Source organism: Plecotus auritus (assembly GCF_963455305.1).
Source record: "Plecotus auritus genome assembly, chromosome: 6".
Lineage (NCBI taxonomy): Eukaryota > Metazoa > Chordata > Mammalia > Chiroptera > Vespertilionidae > Plecotus > Plecotus auritus.
Genome location: NC_137773.1, coordinates 136062932 through 136081779, shown reverse-complemented (window position 1 = coordinate 136081779; position 18848 = coordinate 136062932). Strand labels below are relative to the sequence as shown.

The window sequence follows — 18848 nt, the reverse complement described above, 5'->3', positions numbered from 1 at the left end:
TTCCTTCTGGGATTCTAAAAACGCAAGTAGACTATTTGTTGTTTTTAATTGTCAAAGAACAGAAACATTTTTAATATAGAGTCTGTCTTTTTCCATCAGTTTAAAAATTAAAGACAAATTACAGTTTTAAAAAAGAGAATTACTGTATTTGCAGCAATCACTGAAAAGACTAATTTATCTTCTTAGAATACTTCCTGACTAAAACTTTAGATCAGTCTCGACAACTAAGTCAAGGAAAAATCCAAGGCCAGATTTTTGTCCCTACTATCACTACCTAGATTAGAACTCTATGGCCTTCCTACTTCTAGTGTCAGTTTTATTACTCACAGAGCCACAAAAGCAGATACAAATTTTATAGAATTTGCTATAACCAGAATTGTGTCCCTTTAAAATCCATGTCAAAGACCTAATCCTCAATGTGACTATATTTGGAGATAGGGCTTTTTGGAGGTAGAAGGGTCGGGCTGTAATCCAATAGGATTGGTGGCCTTATAAGAAGAGGAAGAGAGAAGGACCTGCTTCCCTCTCCATCCTTTCCATGTGAAGACACCGTGAGAAAGTCTGCGAGCGAGGAAGAGAGCCCTGACCAGGAACCAAATTGATCTCGGACTCCCCAGACTGCAGAACTGTGAGAAGTAAATTTGCCTAAGCCACCCAGTCTGTGGCATTTTGTTACGGTGGCCTGAGCAAACTAATGCAAAATTGAAAACTCAATATTTAAAAACACACCGTACACACAGAAACCCTTACATTTTTAAGGCAACACTGACCAGCCGCTTCTCCAAAGCTGCGTAGGCAGATGTGCTACGGAGAACCTCCTGACGGGACACAAAGGCACTCCTTTCATACGCCTCTCCCTTTCGACTGTCTTCTAGTTCCAGTGTTTCACTGTCACAAATCAAGTCCTACTTTACAATTTTTGCTCTTCCTTTATAAATCCCAGCATGGAGACTCTATTTTCTCTCTTATTCAAATGCCTCCCAGCTCTCAAAGCCAAAGAAAACTCAATGTGGGGAACATCTTGAGAGTGGATTTTACCCTTCTGTATATAATGCCATTTTAGGAAATGTATAAACTGTAAGGAGAAGTATGTAAACTATCAAAAGCTGAATTAAAGGATTATGCTTCCATCTGAGAAATTAACACGTGAGGAGATATACTCTTAATTATTTCTTTTTCTAGAAATTCTAACTTTCTAATATCAACTTTTGAAACATACTATTATATTACTTACTGTTTTTCAGGCTGAACCACAGCAATTTTCCTTTGTTTGTATACTGTAAGAAGAAAACAATAATGTGTATGTCAAGAAAAAATAAAAGACAGAGGAAAAGTTACATATGTATTAACATAACATTAGCATATTTGAGTCCTATATGTATATATAACTAGCAAGTACTATAAATAAGTGCTGATATGTCTGAATATCTAGACTAAAGCAGTTTCCGGGTCTTTAAACAAAGACCAAAAATAATATTTTCAAGGTTCCCTGGGTCAATCAACTCCCATGAATATTTTTTAAGCAGGAATATATATTCAAAATAAAAACTAGTTTTGACAAGGGTGCCAACACACACAGTATGGAAATTAGTCTTTTCAACCAGTGGTGGTGGGAAAACTGAATATCCACATTAATGAAGTTGGACCTTTACCTTACACCACATATAAAAAGTAACTCCACATGGATCAAAGACCTAAACTTCAGAGGTAAAACTATAACACTCTCAGAAGAAAACACAGAGGGAAATATTCATGTCATTGGATTTGGCAGTGATTTCTTGGTTATGACAACAGAAGCACAGGCAGCAAAAGAAAAAATAAGTTGCACTACATCAAAATGAAAAAGTTTTGTGCACCAAAGGACACTATCAAGAGAAGTAAAGGCAACCCATAGAATGGGAGAAAATATTTGCAAGTAATATTTCTGATAAAGAATATCTAGAATATGTAACAAAATCCTACAACTCAACAATAAAAAAAAAAATTAAAAATGGGCAAATGATTTGAACAGACATTTCTCCAAAGAAGATACACTAATGACCAATAAGCACATGGGAAAAAGCTCCACATAACTAGTCATTAGGGAAAGGCAAATCGAGACCACAGTTAAGATGCCATCCCCACACCTACCAGGATGGCTATTATAAATAGCAAACAAAAACCCACAGAAAATACGTGTTGGGAGAATATGAAGAGAGTGGAACCCTCACCATTGCTGTAAAAGTAAATGGTGCAGTTGCTTTGGAAAACAGCCTGTCAGTGTTACACACAGAGTGCTATACTCAAGTGAAATGAAAACCTAAGTCCACATAAAAATCTGTACAAAAATGTTCATTATTCATAATAGCTTAAAGAATGAAAACAATCCAAATATCTATCAACTGATGCATGGATAAACAAAATGTGGTACAACAATGGAATATTATTCAGAAATATAAACAAATGAAGGATTGATACATACTAAAACATGAATAAACTCTGAAAACAGTATACTAAAAGAAGCAGTCACAAAAGACCGTATAGTGTACGATTTCATTCACAGGAACTGTCCAGAACAGGCAAATCTATTGAGATGGGAGTTAGATTAGTGTGAGCTAGGGCTGCAGGGCAGGAGGCAAAGAGGTGATTGCTAAGGAGTGTGGTTTTCTTTTGAGATGATGAAATGTTCTCAGATTGACTGTGGTGACAGTGGCAAAACTCTGTGAATATACTAAAAACCACTGAACTGTATACAGTAAGTCCTCACCTAACATCTTCAATAGATTCTATGACTTCAAGCAAAATGACATATAGTAAAACCAATTTCACCACAGGCTAATTGATATAAACAAGAGTTAAGTTCTTATGGCATCTCATCAATTCTGTAATGAAATGATGTTGAACAAACGATGTTACTTGAGGACCTGCTATACTTTAAAAGAGCAAATTTTATGTTATATAAATGGTATCTCAATAAAGCTGTTTTAAAAGGGGGTGAGGAGTCAGTCACTTTAGCATCAGGTTACAGAAATACTCCGGCTTCCATCTTGCTCAACCTCTCTTGCTCTCTCACTTCTTGGCTGATCGCACCCTACTGCCACGCTGTGAGCTCCCCTAGAAAGAGGGCCACCTGGCAAGAAACTGAGGAAAACCACCAACCAACAGCCAGTAAGAAACAGAGGTCCTCGGTCCAATAGTCCACGAGGAAATGAATTCCTGCCAACACTCCTCTGTGTCAACTTGGGAGCAGGTCCTCCCCAAGTTGGGCCTGCGGTGACTGCAGCCCTGGCTGGCACCTGGATTGCAGCCGTGAGAGACGGACCGGAGGACCCGCTAAGTTGTGTCCAGATTCCTGACCCACAGAAACAGTAAAATGACAAATGTTTGTTACAATAAACCATTTCCTATATATGAACAGATAACCAGAATATCATTTTGTTTTTCTCTGAAATGTCCAGATTCATCCTAATTGGTAGCAGCCACACAACAGATTATTTAACAAACAACCCTCTGGCCCAGAAAAAGACAAGTACCTCGTGCTCGACGAGGAGTGCTGAGGGGATGGCCATTGGTTTCACACCAGCCCAAAGGAAATATATCCATGGATTCCACACTCACTATACATTCAGGTATAGGCTTCTTAGAACCTGCTTAGATTTAAAAAAAATGTTTAGGCCACTGAATACCCTTTTTCATAAACCACTTTCTAGACAATCAATGTTCTACTGTGTATACAGATACAAAGACTCTTAAACAAATTCCTTTTATACAGAAGTCATACTTTTTCACATGTGAAAAACATTAAGAAAAAAAAGTTAACCTCATGCATAGCTATATAAAGACCTAAATGAGTGGTGAATATATAGGTGACCCTTAGAGAATAGCAAATAAGCAACTGAAACTACCAGCAGTATCATTCAGATGGTTGACAAATATCAGTCAACTCCAAGAAATAATTGGAAAATGGCAAAAGTGCCAATTCTATTCAACATCAGTTGTGGCACATGGGACAAGCCAAAGGTAGATCAGTGAATTCGAATCAGAAAGTGATGTAGGTAAGTTGCTCAGCTGGGGTTAAAAAATAGTTTATATTCAATACTGTCCTTGATATCTGTCCCAAATGCCAATTCTACAAACTGGAAACAGAAAGTACTGAGTCTATTTGGCAGCTGAATAAAAACGAAACCCAGGCCACACACAGTAACTGCAGAGCTGAGTACGTGCCCTGTGCTTCTGTCTACAAACCTGTCCAATATATCTCTTTTATTTTACATATTTTTTGGTTCTAATGGATGGGGACAGCCAAAGTATTATCTCTTGAATGAACTAGTTGTTAATGCATGTGCCCATATATTTTAGTCAAATAAAAATATATACTATTTGACTTATTCTTTCCCCTTCAAGAAAACAAGGGACTCTGCAGTAAAGGCTTTTTATTTACATTCATTTCTTAAAATTTGAAAGTCAAGAACAAGAAAAGAAATTCTTACCTGAGGATCGCCCATTATAAATTGGAAGTCTCTGAACAAGAGTCCTCTTTAGCTAATCGATTAAGTTTAACAAACCACGTTATAGGGGTGAACAGAAAAGGCGGAGAAGAGTGGCCCCAGAAGGCTTCTCGGGGCACTGGCACTCACCCTCCAGCTGGAGCCACAGGTAGGAGCCGCGCACGGCACTGACGGTGGCCACACACACTTCCTCGGGGAGAAGGGGGTTCACTGCCTCAAGCTTCATGTGCTCCTTAAATTCGTGCTCAGAAACTGACTAGAAGGTAAGTCCAAAACATACTAAATATTAACTCATGAGCTAATCTGAGAGACCTCTGATAGTTAATCCTAGAGTAATACTTTAAGGCTATAAGTCTATTTTGCTTTGTTTTGTTTCTTAATGAAGTAACGGGAAAATGTCTTTCTTTTTGGTGTTATAGGCAGTCTCTGAAGTCAGATATACCTGCATTACTGCTTGTTTTGTGACCTTGCTCATGTTACGTAACTTCTTTTGACTCAATTTCCTCTTATGTCAGATGAAATTGAGAACACCTATCTCATTGGGTTAGTATGATGTTTCCATAAAATAAAATACCTAAGGCTCTGTGCCTGAATCAGATGGCTTCTCACCACTATTGGTTCGCTGATCCTCCCATAAAGGGCCCCATCATACAATAAACTGTCTGGTTCCTACCACTATGTGTATCATAAAAGGCGGTCAGGATGAATAATGCTTAAGAATAAAGGGAAAGGGTGATTTCAAATGTATGTCTTAAAAATGTGCTGCTTCTGGGTCAAAATAAAGAACTGAACTGTATTTGATTGTTTTATCTTTCTTTTGACAACTCACTAAAATCAAAGGGTTTTGTTATGTGTTTTTTAAGACATAAACCTGCTAAGATAAACAGGAAAGGAGACAACATTCTATAAGCTAAAATTCAGAATAGGGTCTAGAACTAACTCAGCAGATTAAAGAAAAGTAAATCTAAGCTGACAGTGAAGAAAGCTAAAAATTGGCAGCAGCAGGTAGGAGACAATTAGTGTTGGAAGAGAAATAGGTAAAACAAAGAGATTTGTTGAACTTCAGGTCATTCCATCAGCTCCTCCACTCTACAGCTCAGGACAACTGTACCTTCCCCTCCCCTACATAAGATGAAATTTACCCTCCAGAGAGGGTAACACACGAGACCCCTGAGCAGGAGGACACGGGAACTAGTGAAGGAATGCATGCAGTGCCCAAAACAGGATTTGCATATGGAATGTGAGAGACCCAGCCCTTGCCTCTACTCTCCAGGCAAGGGCCTAGAAGAGACTTCTCATGGTAACATGATAAGCCCAAGAAGAAACACATAAAAATATGGATTAGGTGTCCCCAACAAATGACCAGCCAGATCCACCCTATAGGGAAGTTCAAGGTTGACAAGCCCCATCAACACACTCAGAGCTCCCAGTCAGCTTTTTCTTTTAGTCTCCCATTCTTAAATATAAGCAACCAACCAAGAATTACAAGACATCTAAAGATATGAAAGCTAGAGACCAAGACAAACAAAGCAAGCAATTTGGAAAAAACAGATTAAGCGAGAAGAAAACTTCCCAAAAGGAAGGGATAATTAACATCCTCTGACAAGAAAAACTATCGCGCCCGGCCCATGTGGCTCCATGGTTGAGCACTGAACTATGAACAAGAAGGTCACAGTTCGATTCCAGGTCAGGGCACATGCCTGGGTTGCAGGCTCGATCCCCAGTAGGGGGCATGCCGCAGGCAGCCAATCAATGATTCTCTCTTATCACTGATGTTTCTCTCTCTCTCTTCCTCTCTCTTCCTCTTTGAAATCAACAAATTAAAAAAAGAAAAACTACTGCATCCTTAAAACAAGAGTAATATGCTATTAAAACCAAATACTCAGAACAGAAATAGTTCTGGATATCAAAACTATGATATTAAACATTGAAAACTCAAAAGAAGGTATGAAAGCCCTGACCAGGTCACTCAGTTGGTTAGAGCATCAACCCAATAACACCAAGTTTTCGGGTTAGAGCACATCAAATCAATGTTTATCTCTCTCTCTCTCTCAAAATTAATTAATAATGAAAAGAAGGGTTGAAAGATAAAGTTTAGGAAATCTTGCAGCAAGCAAAGCAAAAAGACTAAGAAATGGAAAACAAGAAAAGCAGAGGTCTCATCCAGAACCCCAATATACAAATTCAAAAATCCTAGAAAAAGAAAATAGAGAAATGGAAGGAAATCAAAGAAGAAATTCAAGAGAATCTCCCCACAGAGAGGTACGAATGTCCAGAGAGAAGGTGCTCACTGAAAAGCCAGCATGTGAATGAAGAGAGGCCGTCATAGCTCGTCACTGTGAAACGTGTTGAGAGATTCTATAACCTTCCAGGAGGAAGTAAAAGGCAGGTCATCTATGAAAGATCAAGAAAAAGAATGGCTTTCATCTTGCCTCAAAGGTAGAGCAACACTGGAAGGTAGAAAACAACTAACTAATATTTTCAAAATTCTTAAGTAAAATAACTTCTGACTCAAAATTCCACATTGAGCCAAACAATCAATCAAATTATTCATGTCTAATAGGAATGAAGACATTTTCAAAAATGCAAAGCCTACAAAAATTTACCTCCCTTACATCACATTTCAGGAAGCTACTGAGAGACACGCTCCATCAAAACAAGGGAGTAAACCAAGAAAGAGGTGGCCACAAGCTACACAAAACAGAAAGTGGAGAGTCAATTCCTTGGGTGGCACTGAAGGTCAGTTTCCAGGATTAAAACTACACTGCAAGCCTAGAGAGCAACCCATCCAGGGAGAGAGAATGGAGGTTGCTAAGAGGGATATCTCTAAGAAAAATATTAGATAATTTCCTATATCAGGGTGTCAGAATGGCCATGTATATGAGAAAAAGAAAACACAGCTAGAGAACATATTATATTTTAACCCCTCTACTCTAAAGCAACAACAGCAGCAACAACAATAAAATCCTTTAACTAGAAAGAAAATACACAGGTCTAGCTGGACCAAGGAGACTCTGGAAAACAGCACAAGGCACTGTGTGAGTATTTGGCTCCAAACATGGAACTATGACCCAGGCACGAGGTTCGGGGGGAGGGGTGGACCACTGATGCTTGTGTTCTGTACCATCATCATCTCACTCAGGGCCCATTTACCAGGTGGGTGGAGCCAAAGCAACATGTGCTAATGGTGGAACTTCAGACACCTGCAAAAGTGTCTGGTTGCAAAAGAATTTTACATTCAAATTGTTTCAAAGTAACAAAGCTGTCATTTTACTGAAAATCACAGAGTTTATGTTAGGTGTAGTTCATGCAAGAAAAGACTCGAGGGAACACTTGTTGACAATCTATACTCAAAGGAAAAGCCTTACCAAAAGATAAACAAATTAATGCATATTTATACATCTTAAATTAAAAGACTGCTTCATCAAAAAAATGATTTCCTGATTTATCTGACTTTCAATTAACTCACTAATTATCTGTCTGACAGAGTCAGATAAGGGAACATCTGCATATATTATTCATGTCTTTCCCATCTCTCAAATAAATTGTTTCATAAAGTGGGGGAATGACAGATTTCCTAATGTGATTGCCTTTGTGGAAATAGTTATGGCAGGCTACTGGAAGGTGTGGAAAAAACTAGCAATAAAACAAAGAAAATTAAGCTATGAAAAACATGGCAATTAAAGAAGGAACCAATCATAAAATATTGCAGTACTAAGCTATGAATAATATTGGAATGCACATGATAATATAAATACTTAATTCAGCTTGAACCAAAAATTACAATATAACTCTAATAGGAAGAAGAGGTGGGGGTAAGACAGAGGAGAAAGGTAATATAAAATAGCTAAATGTTCATTTACCATAATGTAGAACCAATAGACATGTTTAAAATGAATGAGTCAAAAAACAGCATGTTATTTTGGAAATGAGAAAGGTAACTATCAGAACAACAGTAAGAAGAGCAGACGTGACTGCTGTGGGAAGAGATATTGGAAAGGGACAGGACAGAGAACTGTTGTGTGGGGTTTTTCCCTTATTTTTTAAAAATATATATTTTATTGATTTTTTTACAGAGAGAAAGGGAGAGGGATAGAGTTAGAAACATGGATCAGCTGCCTCCTACACACCCCCTACTGGGGATGTGCCTGCAACCAACGTACATGCCCTTGACCAAAATTGAACCTGGGACCCTTCAGTCCGCAGGCCAATGCTCTATCCACTGAGCCAAATCGGTTAAGGCGAGAACTGTTGTTTTATGTTCTAAGCTTTTTACTGCTATTTGGCTTTGTAAGCCATATGCATGGTTTTATTTTGATAAATAAATTATTATTATGTTAATAATAACATAATTATTTTGATAGAGTAGTTTTAAATAAGTTTAACAATTTTTTTCCACTTAATATTTTTTCATATTATTGAACCGTCAAAAATCATTATGAACTACAATTTTAAATTCATATTTCAGTTAATAAAAAATAAAACTGATAAACTTTAAATAATTAAATTAACAAATTAGCTTCTGCAGTGAATGGATTTTTCCTTGGACCATTTGATTACAATCAACAAGATGCTTATTCGGGTTGAGTGAGAGAGCTGACTTCAGAGTACTCATCATAAACAGCACAGGAAGCAGTGGCTTCGAGGGGTCGAGAGGTTGGGTCCGGGGTTCTCACCTCAGGGAAGCACCTCTGGGGAGCAGCTTCAGCACCACACTGTTTGAGGTAGTCGGCCCAATCAAAGTCCTGGCCGGGGTAGCCTAGGTAGAGACAAGAGAACAATGCCAGTCGGAGAAGATAAATATCACATGATCTCACTCATTTGTGGAATATAATGAACAACATAAACTGATGAACAAAAATAAATCCAGAGACAGAGAAGCACTGAACAGACTGTCAAACCTCAGAGGAAAGGCAGGGGAGGGGATGGGGATGTAAGAGATCAACCAAAGGACTTATATGCATGCATATAAGCATAACCAATGGACATGGACACTGGGGCAGTGGGGGCATGTCCTGGGGGGTGGGCGTGGCCGGGGAGGGGTGATGGGGGAAAAAGGAGACATATGTAATACTTTAAATAATAATTAAAAACAAACAAACAAACAAACAAAAACAATGATTCACATCACAAAAGCATGCCTGGCTTTATTGTTCTGTCAAACATGCACCCATAACTTCTAATTTTGCTAATTTGGGGATTCTGATCATTCTAGAGACGGGGGTAAAACACCTTATAAACCCAAAGCATTGTTAATTTTATAAAACAGAACAAATGTGGTCAAACTACATGACAATACAATTCTTTGGATAAATTTTTAAACTTTTAATTTCAAACTAGGCATTTATTTTGAGCAATATTTTATATGATTAATTACTGGCAATTTACCAAAAAAAAATTTAAGACAGTTATAATTGGATTTGATTTGTACCAATAAATCTCATCTTATTATCAATCCTATTATGACTCAGGCTCTAAAGGAGAGACAGCAGTACTACTTAATCAGTACAGACTTTTTTCTTTCATAAAGCTATTTCTTTAAACATATCTTAGCTCCTACGAATGATACTCTTAACTATGATTCATGCCCTACAGAATTTCAATGCTCTTATAACCTGACTCATGATTTCATTTTAGAAAAAAAGTTGAACTTCACTCTCCACTTAAATCTACCAGGTTCCAAGTAGAAGTCTCTGCATCTGTGTGCAAGGAGCGGGGCTGTGCCTGCTGTGTCTGTCTGAGGTCTCTTGGCTCTGCAGAGCTTATATCTCACAGGTACAAAGCAAGCTATTCAAGACTATGCCAATCCTACAACCAAACAGCCCATGCAATCACCTCTTCTGCCCAACTGAGATTGGTATCATGTTCTACTTCTGCCTCCACCTCAATTCCTCAGTAAATTATCTGCCATTTTCAATGATATATTCCACTACTTCCTTCTATTTACAAAGACAGTTGACTTGTCTATAACAATGCTGAAAGCTCCAGTAGCTTTCATCATGGGTTTTCCTTTTAACGAAAGTCAGCAGGCAGGATAAAGAACTTGGGATGCACAGAGCCTTCCTGAAAAACAAGAACTTGCTCTTGCAGATGTGCCCCTCATCCCATCCCCTCCAGGCAGGCTCTCCCATTCTGTTCACTGACGAAGGGGGACCTGGGAGGCTGTTACTGTTCTCCCTCTTGCTCGTTGTAGGAAATGTGTTGTACCCTCTAGTGACAAGCCCAATGCTGGTTCACTGCAAACATTCCATAAATGTTTGCTGGATGAAAGAAAACTGAATGGAAGGCAAAAGTTCTGAGTTCATGACTCCTGCTCACACGCAGGGCACTCCCAGCCCCATGCCCCAGCAGTCAGCATTTAGCTGGACTTCACCAGAAGCCTACTAAAAAAAGATGCAGAGTCTGCCAACCAATCTCGTTTGCTGATAGAAAAGTCAGAGAAATGTCTGACACTTCCAAATATTCCAAGTTAAAAAATTTAAAAATTTCATTTAAGCTCAACAGTCATATTTATAAGTTTTGATTAAAGGGTCAAAGATTATATTTTGCAAAGCTGCAAACACCAGAACATGAGCTGCTACTTTCCTATCTACAACCCCTCTATGTCCTACTCTTGACCATAAACCTCTCTCTGGAATCTGAACAGTCTCCCTCTAAGACAAGGCCCAGATACCTAAAAATTACCAATAATCTACGTCCTAGCTCTGGCTCTCACATCTCTCCTCATGAGTCAGCTCCCAACATCCATTGCACAAACTATTCCCACTCTTCTGTGACCTCCCAACAGAAACAAGATGGAAGGAACTAAGGAACCCACATGGAACCCCAGGTTGTCATGAAGATGTATTTGTCAAGGTAGGACAGAAAAGACTTCATTTAGTAGTTTAACAATTTATAACTTTCAAATATCATACCTAATAATAGACAAACATGTAAATTGACCGTACCTCCGCTACACCCACAGCCAATCAGAGTAGGCAAATTAACCCAACAAAGATGGAGGTTAATTTGCATACATAGGCACCCAGCAGCCTGGGTCCCAGGAACTTTCTCAGCACCCAGGTCACTCCGAGGTAGGCCCCCGGTGGATCCTGAGCAACCTGGGAAGGGCCTGAGCCAGGGGGCTCCTGGGCAGGGGCGGAGCCGGGCGATCAGAGGGAGCTGGGGGTCCCCTGTCCAGGCCCCAAGCCCCAGCCAGATGCTTGGGGCCTGGACAGGGGCGGAGCTGGGCAATAGGAGGGAGCTGGGGGTCCCCTGTCCAGGCCCCAAGCCCCAGCCAGAGGCTTGGGGCCTGGGCAGGGGCGGAGCAGGGCTATTGGAGGGAGCTGGAGTTCCCCTGTCCAGGCCCCAAGCCCCGACCAGAGGCTTGAGACCTGGGCAGGGGCAGAGCCGGGCGATCAGAGGGAGCTGGGGGTCCCCTGTCCACGCCCCAAGCCCCGGCCAGAGGCTTGGGGCCTGGGCAGGGGCGGAGCCGGGCTATCAGGCGATCAGATGGAGCTGGAGGTCCCCTACCCAGGCACCAAGCCCCGGCCAGAGGCTTGGGACCTGGGCAGGGGCAGAGCCGGGCAATCGGAGGGAGCTGGAGGTCCCCTGGCCAGGCCTGGAGGCTTTAGGCCTTGGCAGGGGCAGAGCCAGAGATAGGAGGCGATTGGTGTGAACTACAGAGGAAATACCTTTTCTGACCTCTCATTGGCTAAGCTCCATTTGCTGGTAATACTCTTAGTAACTTGGGTATAAGAATCCAAAAAGGTGATCTAGGGTTTTTCCACCACACTCCTGGAGGAAAAAAAGGAAGGTCCGCTGCTGGAGGCTAAGAAATGTCATATCCTGCCCTAGCCAGTTTGGCTCAGTGGATAATACCTAGGCTTGCCGACCACAGAGTCCGGTTTGATTCTGATCAAGGGCATGTACCTAGGTTGCAGGCTCCTCCCTGGCTGGGGCCCAGGTCAGGGCTCATGCAGGAGGCAACCAATCAAAGTGTTCCTCTCACTTTGATGTTTCTCTCTGTTTTTCCCTTTCTCTTCCACATTCTCTAAAAATCAATGGAAACATATCCTCAGGTGAGGATAAAAAAAAAAAAAAAAAAGAAAGAAATGTCATATCCTATGAAAGACACATCTTGAAAATGCCTAAAGAAAGTTGTCTTTTTTTCATGGTGAAGGGACTGGAGTCTGTGTTGATGAAAACACCTTGGTGGCTGTGGTGACTGGCAGTGGCTGCAGCAGCGGGGTGATGGGGCTGGTGACTTCCCCTGATCAGCCCAGTTGCCTCAGTCGGACATCCCCTGAGGGCTCCCAGTATGTGAGAGGGGGCAGGCTGGGCTGAGGGACACCCCTCCCAGTGCACGAATTTCGTGCACCAGACCCCTAGTTAAATATATGGAACTTGGCCTTCATTTATACTTGTCCTGGGCTCCGAAATGTTAAGGATAGCCTGGGGCATAAAGAGAGAAAGGGACAAGAGATCCAGGTAATGTATCTGATAAATCTCATTTCAAAGGAAAGTTCCTGATAAACAATTCAGAACAGAACGAATGACTACCAGGAGGGGGTGTGATGTGTAAACCATTCTTCAGACTCCACTGCACAGGGAAAATACCAGGACTGTCGACATGACACACAAAGGATCGCCTTGCATGATTCTCTGGTCGCAAATCATCCATTTCCACCAGAAAGTACTTCTCGTCAAAAACCTGTACATACAATGATAAAATAGATGAATAGTTTTATGTGTATGTGCCCATGCATGCATGCATGTGCATGCGCACGTGTACACACACACACACGTCATTTCCTTGGCACAACTGAACATGTTACAAAAGTATATAGCTATGCCCTGGCCAGGTGGGTTGGTTGGTTGGAGCACTGTCCCATACACCAAAAAGGTTGCATGTTCAATTCCCAGTCAGGGCACACACCCAGGTTGCAGGGTCAATCCCGGTCGGGTGCATACAGAAGGCAACAGATTGATGTTTCCTCTCTCTCTCTAAAAATCTATGAAAACATGTCCTTGGATGATGATTTTAAAAAAAAGTTCTTAACTACAATGGGTATTAATACTACTACTTATTCAATAAATGTTTTTTCTGTGTCAGACACTATTTTAATTGAATACTTTCCCTGTATTAATCAGTTTTAATCTTCCTGACAATCTAACGAGGTAGGCACTATTATCAACTCCATTTTGCAGATAAACTAAGTTTAAAAACAGGTTAAGCCATGTGTCTCAGTAGTTAGAGCATTAGCCAGCACACCAAAGGTTCAATTCCTGGTCAAAGGCTCATATCTGGGTTGCAGATTTGTTCCCTGGCCCTAGTCAGGGAGCATGTGGCAGGCAACCAATTGATGTGTCTCTCTCACATTGATGTTTCTCTCCCTTTTCCTCCCCCATCTTTCTCTCTCTCTCCCCCGATCCCTTGCTTCCCTCCCTTATCTCTAAAAATTAAAGGAAAAAATATCCTCAGGTGAGGAGTAACAACAACAACCACCCTCCCCCAAAAAAAGAGGTTAAATAACTTGACCTGTGTTACATAGGCAGGAGCAAGCAGGAACTAGCAGAACTCGGATTTAAATCTAAGTATTATGGTTCCAAACAAAATTTAGTTTAGGCTTACTGAGGAGTCAACTGGACCGTATATTCGATTTTCAGATCCTAGCCTAGTTTCAAATGCCAAAGAGGTTGCATGAACCTCCTCTGGCTCCTTACCAACCCACAGTCTTTAGACTCCAGTTATGGTCTTCTGACCCCATTGCAGGGTCAGAATTCCTCCCCATTCTAAGAATGATTCTTTTTCCAAGGCAAAGAAACTTTAAATCTTAACTAGTTGGATGACTCAGTATCAAAGCAACTATTCCTCTAGTTGTGCACGACTTTTGCTTCTACTTTCAGTAAATGGGGCTTTTCAACTGAAATTCTCTCCTTTATGCCCCAGTTCTTACAGAAACTGAGTAACTGGGCCTTGACACCTGCTCAGTTCTTGTGGCTACTCCTAACAAGAGCCTTACTTTTGTCAGTCTTTCAAAAGATTAAAGTCGGAACCTGGAATCCATGGCTGGGTAATGCAAGTGGCAGATCCGGTGACACTGATCACCTACTGCCCACACATCTCCTGCACCTGGCTGGACACAGTGACACTGCCGCCTCCAGGCTTTTCAGGTACCATGGCTCACCTGCCAGCTGAATCTCCTCTACTACAGGCAGGCCTGCCCCCAAAAACATGCCCCTCCACTCTGGTGCCCACACTTTGGTTTGCTGGGGCAACCAATCTTCAAAGAAGGAATAGGCCATAGAGAACTGGGCAGTACAATGGGTTGGATTAGCAGAGCCTGAAACCAAAATACTACTAATTTCCTAAACCAGTCACCCTGACAGGAATTCTTACCAAGAAAGTTGCCCCCATTTTACCTTAACAACTGTAGCAGGAGAGATCCCAAAAGGAGACCAGGGATCCACAGCTTCCAATTTCATATTTACAGAGAATGAATGTGTACCAATCACTTGTTTGTCCTGAAATGCAAACACCAAGAGGGAATAAGAACATAGTATTTTCACATTAATTTTATACTCATATATAACTGAATACTACCCCTTAGTTAATTAAAATAATGGACCTGTCCAATTTCTGGTAAATAACCTAATCCTATCATTTTCTTCCCTGAAAAACATTATTCAGGAATAAAACCACAGGAGGCACTCCTACTCTACATTTTAAACACAAAGGCTATCTGACAGAAAAACAAGTTTACTTGATAAGTCAAAACTATATAGTTAAGAGTAGGAAAAATTCCTTCACTTTGAAGGGATTAAGAAGTACAGATTACCAGTTATAAAACAGTAACAGGGATGTAGAAATCAGCATAGGAAATATAACAATAATCCTATATAATGAGGAGGTAATATGCAAATTGACCCTCACACCCTCACAAGATGGCTGCCTATGACCAGGCCAGCAGGGGGGTGAGGGATGACCAAATGACTGAACAAGCAGGCTGCATGGGGCGACCAGGCCGGCAGGGGGGTTAGTGAGGGACAACCAAACGACTGAACAAGTAGGCTGCATGGGGCGACCAGGCCGGTAGGGGGGTTAGTGAGGGACTACCAAATAACTGAACAGCAGGCTGTGTGGGACGACCAGGCTGGCGGGGGGGCCGGCGGGGGGGGAGGGGTGGCAGTTGGGGGCAACCACGCTGGCAGGGGGGGCAGTAAGGGGTGACCAGTCTGGAGGGGAGGGGGCAGTTAGGAGTGACCAGGCCGGTAGGGAGGAGGCAGTTGGGGGCAACCTGGCCGGCAGCGGGGGGCAGTTGGGGGCAACCAGGCCAGCACGCAGAGGCAGTGAGAGGCAATCAGGCCAGCGGGGGGGGGGGGGCAGTTAGGGGCAACCAGGCAGGCAGGCAGGTGAGCGATTAGGAGCCAGTGGTCCAGGATTGTGAGAGGAATGTCTGACGGCCGGTTTAGGCCCGATCCCTGGGATTGGGCCTAAACTGGCAGTTGGACATCCCCCAAGGGGTCCCGGATTGGAGAGGGTGCAGGATGGGCTGAGGAAACATCCCCCTCCCGTGCAAGAATTTCATGCACCGGGCTTCTACTATTATAATAACGCTGTATGGTGTTAGATGGGTACTTTATTGGGGGGATCACTTTGTAAGTTACATAAATGTCTAATCACTATGTTGTATACCTGAAACTACTGTAATATTGTGTCAGCCATAATTGGAAATTAAAAAAAAACAACTTTAAGGGTAGAAAAGGTTCAAAATGCTCTAAGAGGTCTTTGGGGAGAAAATCTAGACTATTTTTAGAAGAAGAAAAGGATGAGCATCTGTCCAGCCTTCAAACCTCTTCCCTCCTTCGGACACAACAACACTCACTCTGACTCCGGGGTTATTTTATGCTTTGCACCTCCCTCAGACTGTTTCGCTCATTTTTGTTTTTACCTTAAATAAGTAAGATGGTAATGGCTCTTCCTCTTCCTCTTTCACTTTGGCCAAGATCTCTTGCCACTCAGTTTCATTTTTCAGATGCCTGATGGCTTTAGTAAAATAAGACAGGTAACTTTAAATAACTACAGAATATACATATTAATAACTATTGTGAAAGCATTCACATAAATAAAAAAATCACTTTCCACTGGGAAAGAAAAGGGTTCAAGCCCACTTATACCATCTTCACTCAAAGAACTTACACCTTCTTTGTCTCCTCGGTTCAGAGCCTGGGTAGTAAAGTATAGGGAAAACACCTATAGTGAGATCAAGGACTGCTGTAGTCCACAAAATAACATAATATGACATCCAAATTGGGGCACATAATCATAAATGCAAATTGATTTAAACAGTAACTCCAGTTATAATAACTTAATCAACAATCTGCTTTGAACTCAAGATCTGTCCCATTCCAATACCTATATGAATGCTACCTAGGGAATTTTTCTTTCATTTTGGTAAGAGGTCAGTATCGGGTGAGGCAGAAATCTATAAGGTATGCATATTAGTATGTGTGGCAAAGTTCAAAAGCAATAAAATGAAAAGAATAACAGGTGTTTAGCTTAACAACTCCCTATATATTTTTTCAATATCTCTATGCAAAGTAACAAAGGCTTTTATAATATGCAGAATGCTTTTCTTAGCCTCATAAATATTAATAAAAACATAACAATAATATAATAGTTAAAAGAAAAATGTTATATTTCTCTTCACCTAATGGGGGCTGAAGTTCATATCCTTGTTGAGCTGCCCAACCAACGTGATGAAGAAACGGATCCAAGTAATACAACCAATGTTCAAAATTGTCAGAACTTTCAAGTCCTTCATAACGTAGCTTCAGCCTTCCCCCAATGTTTTCTACTACAGTAACAATCCAAGTGCTTAGAGTGTCCTGGAAAGCTTGACATTCTAGCTTGGAACCTGGAGCAATGAGATCTAAAGGATTCCTCCCATTACGGAGCTGTAGGTAAAAAAGGAGACAATATTAAATAAGAGAAGTTAACATAATATTTTTCAAAGTCAAGTTAAATAACCTCAAACAAGCCTTTATATTTTTACCCATTCAAAGTCAGTGATACTGAATTGTCTCATAGTATACAAGAACCTATAATATTATTTGTAGGTGATATAAAGTGTTTTTCTTAAAAAAAATCTACCTATAATGCAATAAAACTATTCTAACAGATCTCTGCCTTGAGGATTATATTATATAGTTTAATCTAATAATGATTTTAAAAATATCATCATTAGTCTCTGACTGTTGTAAAAGCAAATATGATCATCAAAGAAAAAAAACACAACAGAAGTCAAAATACTTCACAATCCCACCTTTAAAAAGAAAAACACAATAAACACTTTGGCATACACTCTCTGAGACTGCGTTTTCTACACACAAGTCTGTGTCTTTCACTCTCTCACTTTTTTTTAATAGGAACACTGTATACTGTTTTTCAATTTGTGCCTATCACTTAATAAATCATAGCTATCTTTCTATAATAGCACATACAAATCTTCCTCATTGTTTTATTATTAGTTTTAATCCTTGCTTGAGGATATTTTTCTATTGATTTTTAGAAAGAGTGGAAGAGAGAGGGAAAGACAGAGAGAAACATCAATGTGAGAGAAACACATCAGTTGCTTGCCTCCTGCACCAGGGTCCAAGCTGACCGAGGTACTTGCCCTTGACCAGAATCAAACCCAGGTCTTCGGTCTGCAGGCCAACACTCCATCCACTGAGCCAAACCGGCTAGGGCTTCCTCATTATTTTAAACTGTTTTATGCTATCCAGTATTATAAATGGGCAGTGATTGATCCACTTATATACCGATGGCATTTAGGTTATTTCTGATGTTTTTACTCATTTCACAATGTTCTTAAGAACACAGTGCTTTGATTACACTGATAGAAAGGATAAGTTTAAGTCGCACACTCTAGATATATATTAAAAGCTACAATAAAGAATAAAGAGGAATGCTAATTCCAACATTATTACATAACCATTTCTTAATATTCAAACTTACATTTTTTCTAATAAGAACTGCTCTGTGACACTTGCATATTCTTATTATGCAAATGAACATGGGAACAAGTGGAGGAAACACATTCACAGCTAAAGATAAAATGGCAGAATCAAGGTCAATGTACAGAAGAATACTTATTAATTCATTTGTTCATGATTTCACGCATTTGCTCAAATTTTACTGAGTCTTTAACATGTACCAAGTCCTAGCTAAACATAATGAAATGAGTCAGGTTAAGCAAAGCTTTCCTAGATATGACACCAAAAGCACAAGCAAAAAAAAAAAAAAAAGAAAAAACAGATAAAATGGACTACATAAAAATAAAAAATGTTTGTGCTGTAAATGATATCAAGAAAGTGAAA

The 18848-nt window shown here is 40.5% G+C and overlaps 1 protein-coding gene across 4 annotated transcripts in view; it reads right to left on the bottom strand.

Annotated features, from left to right (window-relative positions):
• SFMBT1 (Scm like with four mbt domains 1) overlaps positions 1–18848 on the bottom strand; it is a 112501-nt gene that overhangs the window by 14855 nt on the left and 78798 nt on the right. For all 4 annotated transcript variants that reach the window (XM_080672188.1, XM_080672186.1, XM_080672187.1 and 1 more), the window contains exons 6-13: positions 17180–17426; positions 16421–16515; positions 14892–14993; positions 13029–13179; positions 9164–9246; positions 4617–4743; positions 3513–3626; positions 1235–1277 (exon numbers count right to left, since the gene is read on the bottom strand). In XM_080672188.1, coding sequence (XP_080528314.1) covers positions 1235–1277; positions 3513–3626; positions 4617–4743; positions 9164–9246; positions 13029–13179; positions 14892–14993; positions 16421–16515; positions 17180–17426 — 962 coding nt within the window. The remainder of the gene's footprint in view (positions 1–1234; positions 1278–3512; positions 3627–4616; positions 4744–9163; positions 9247–13028; positions 13180–14891; positions 14994–16420; positions 16516–17179; positions 17427–18848) is intronic.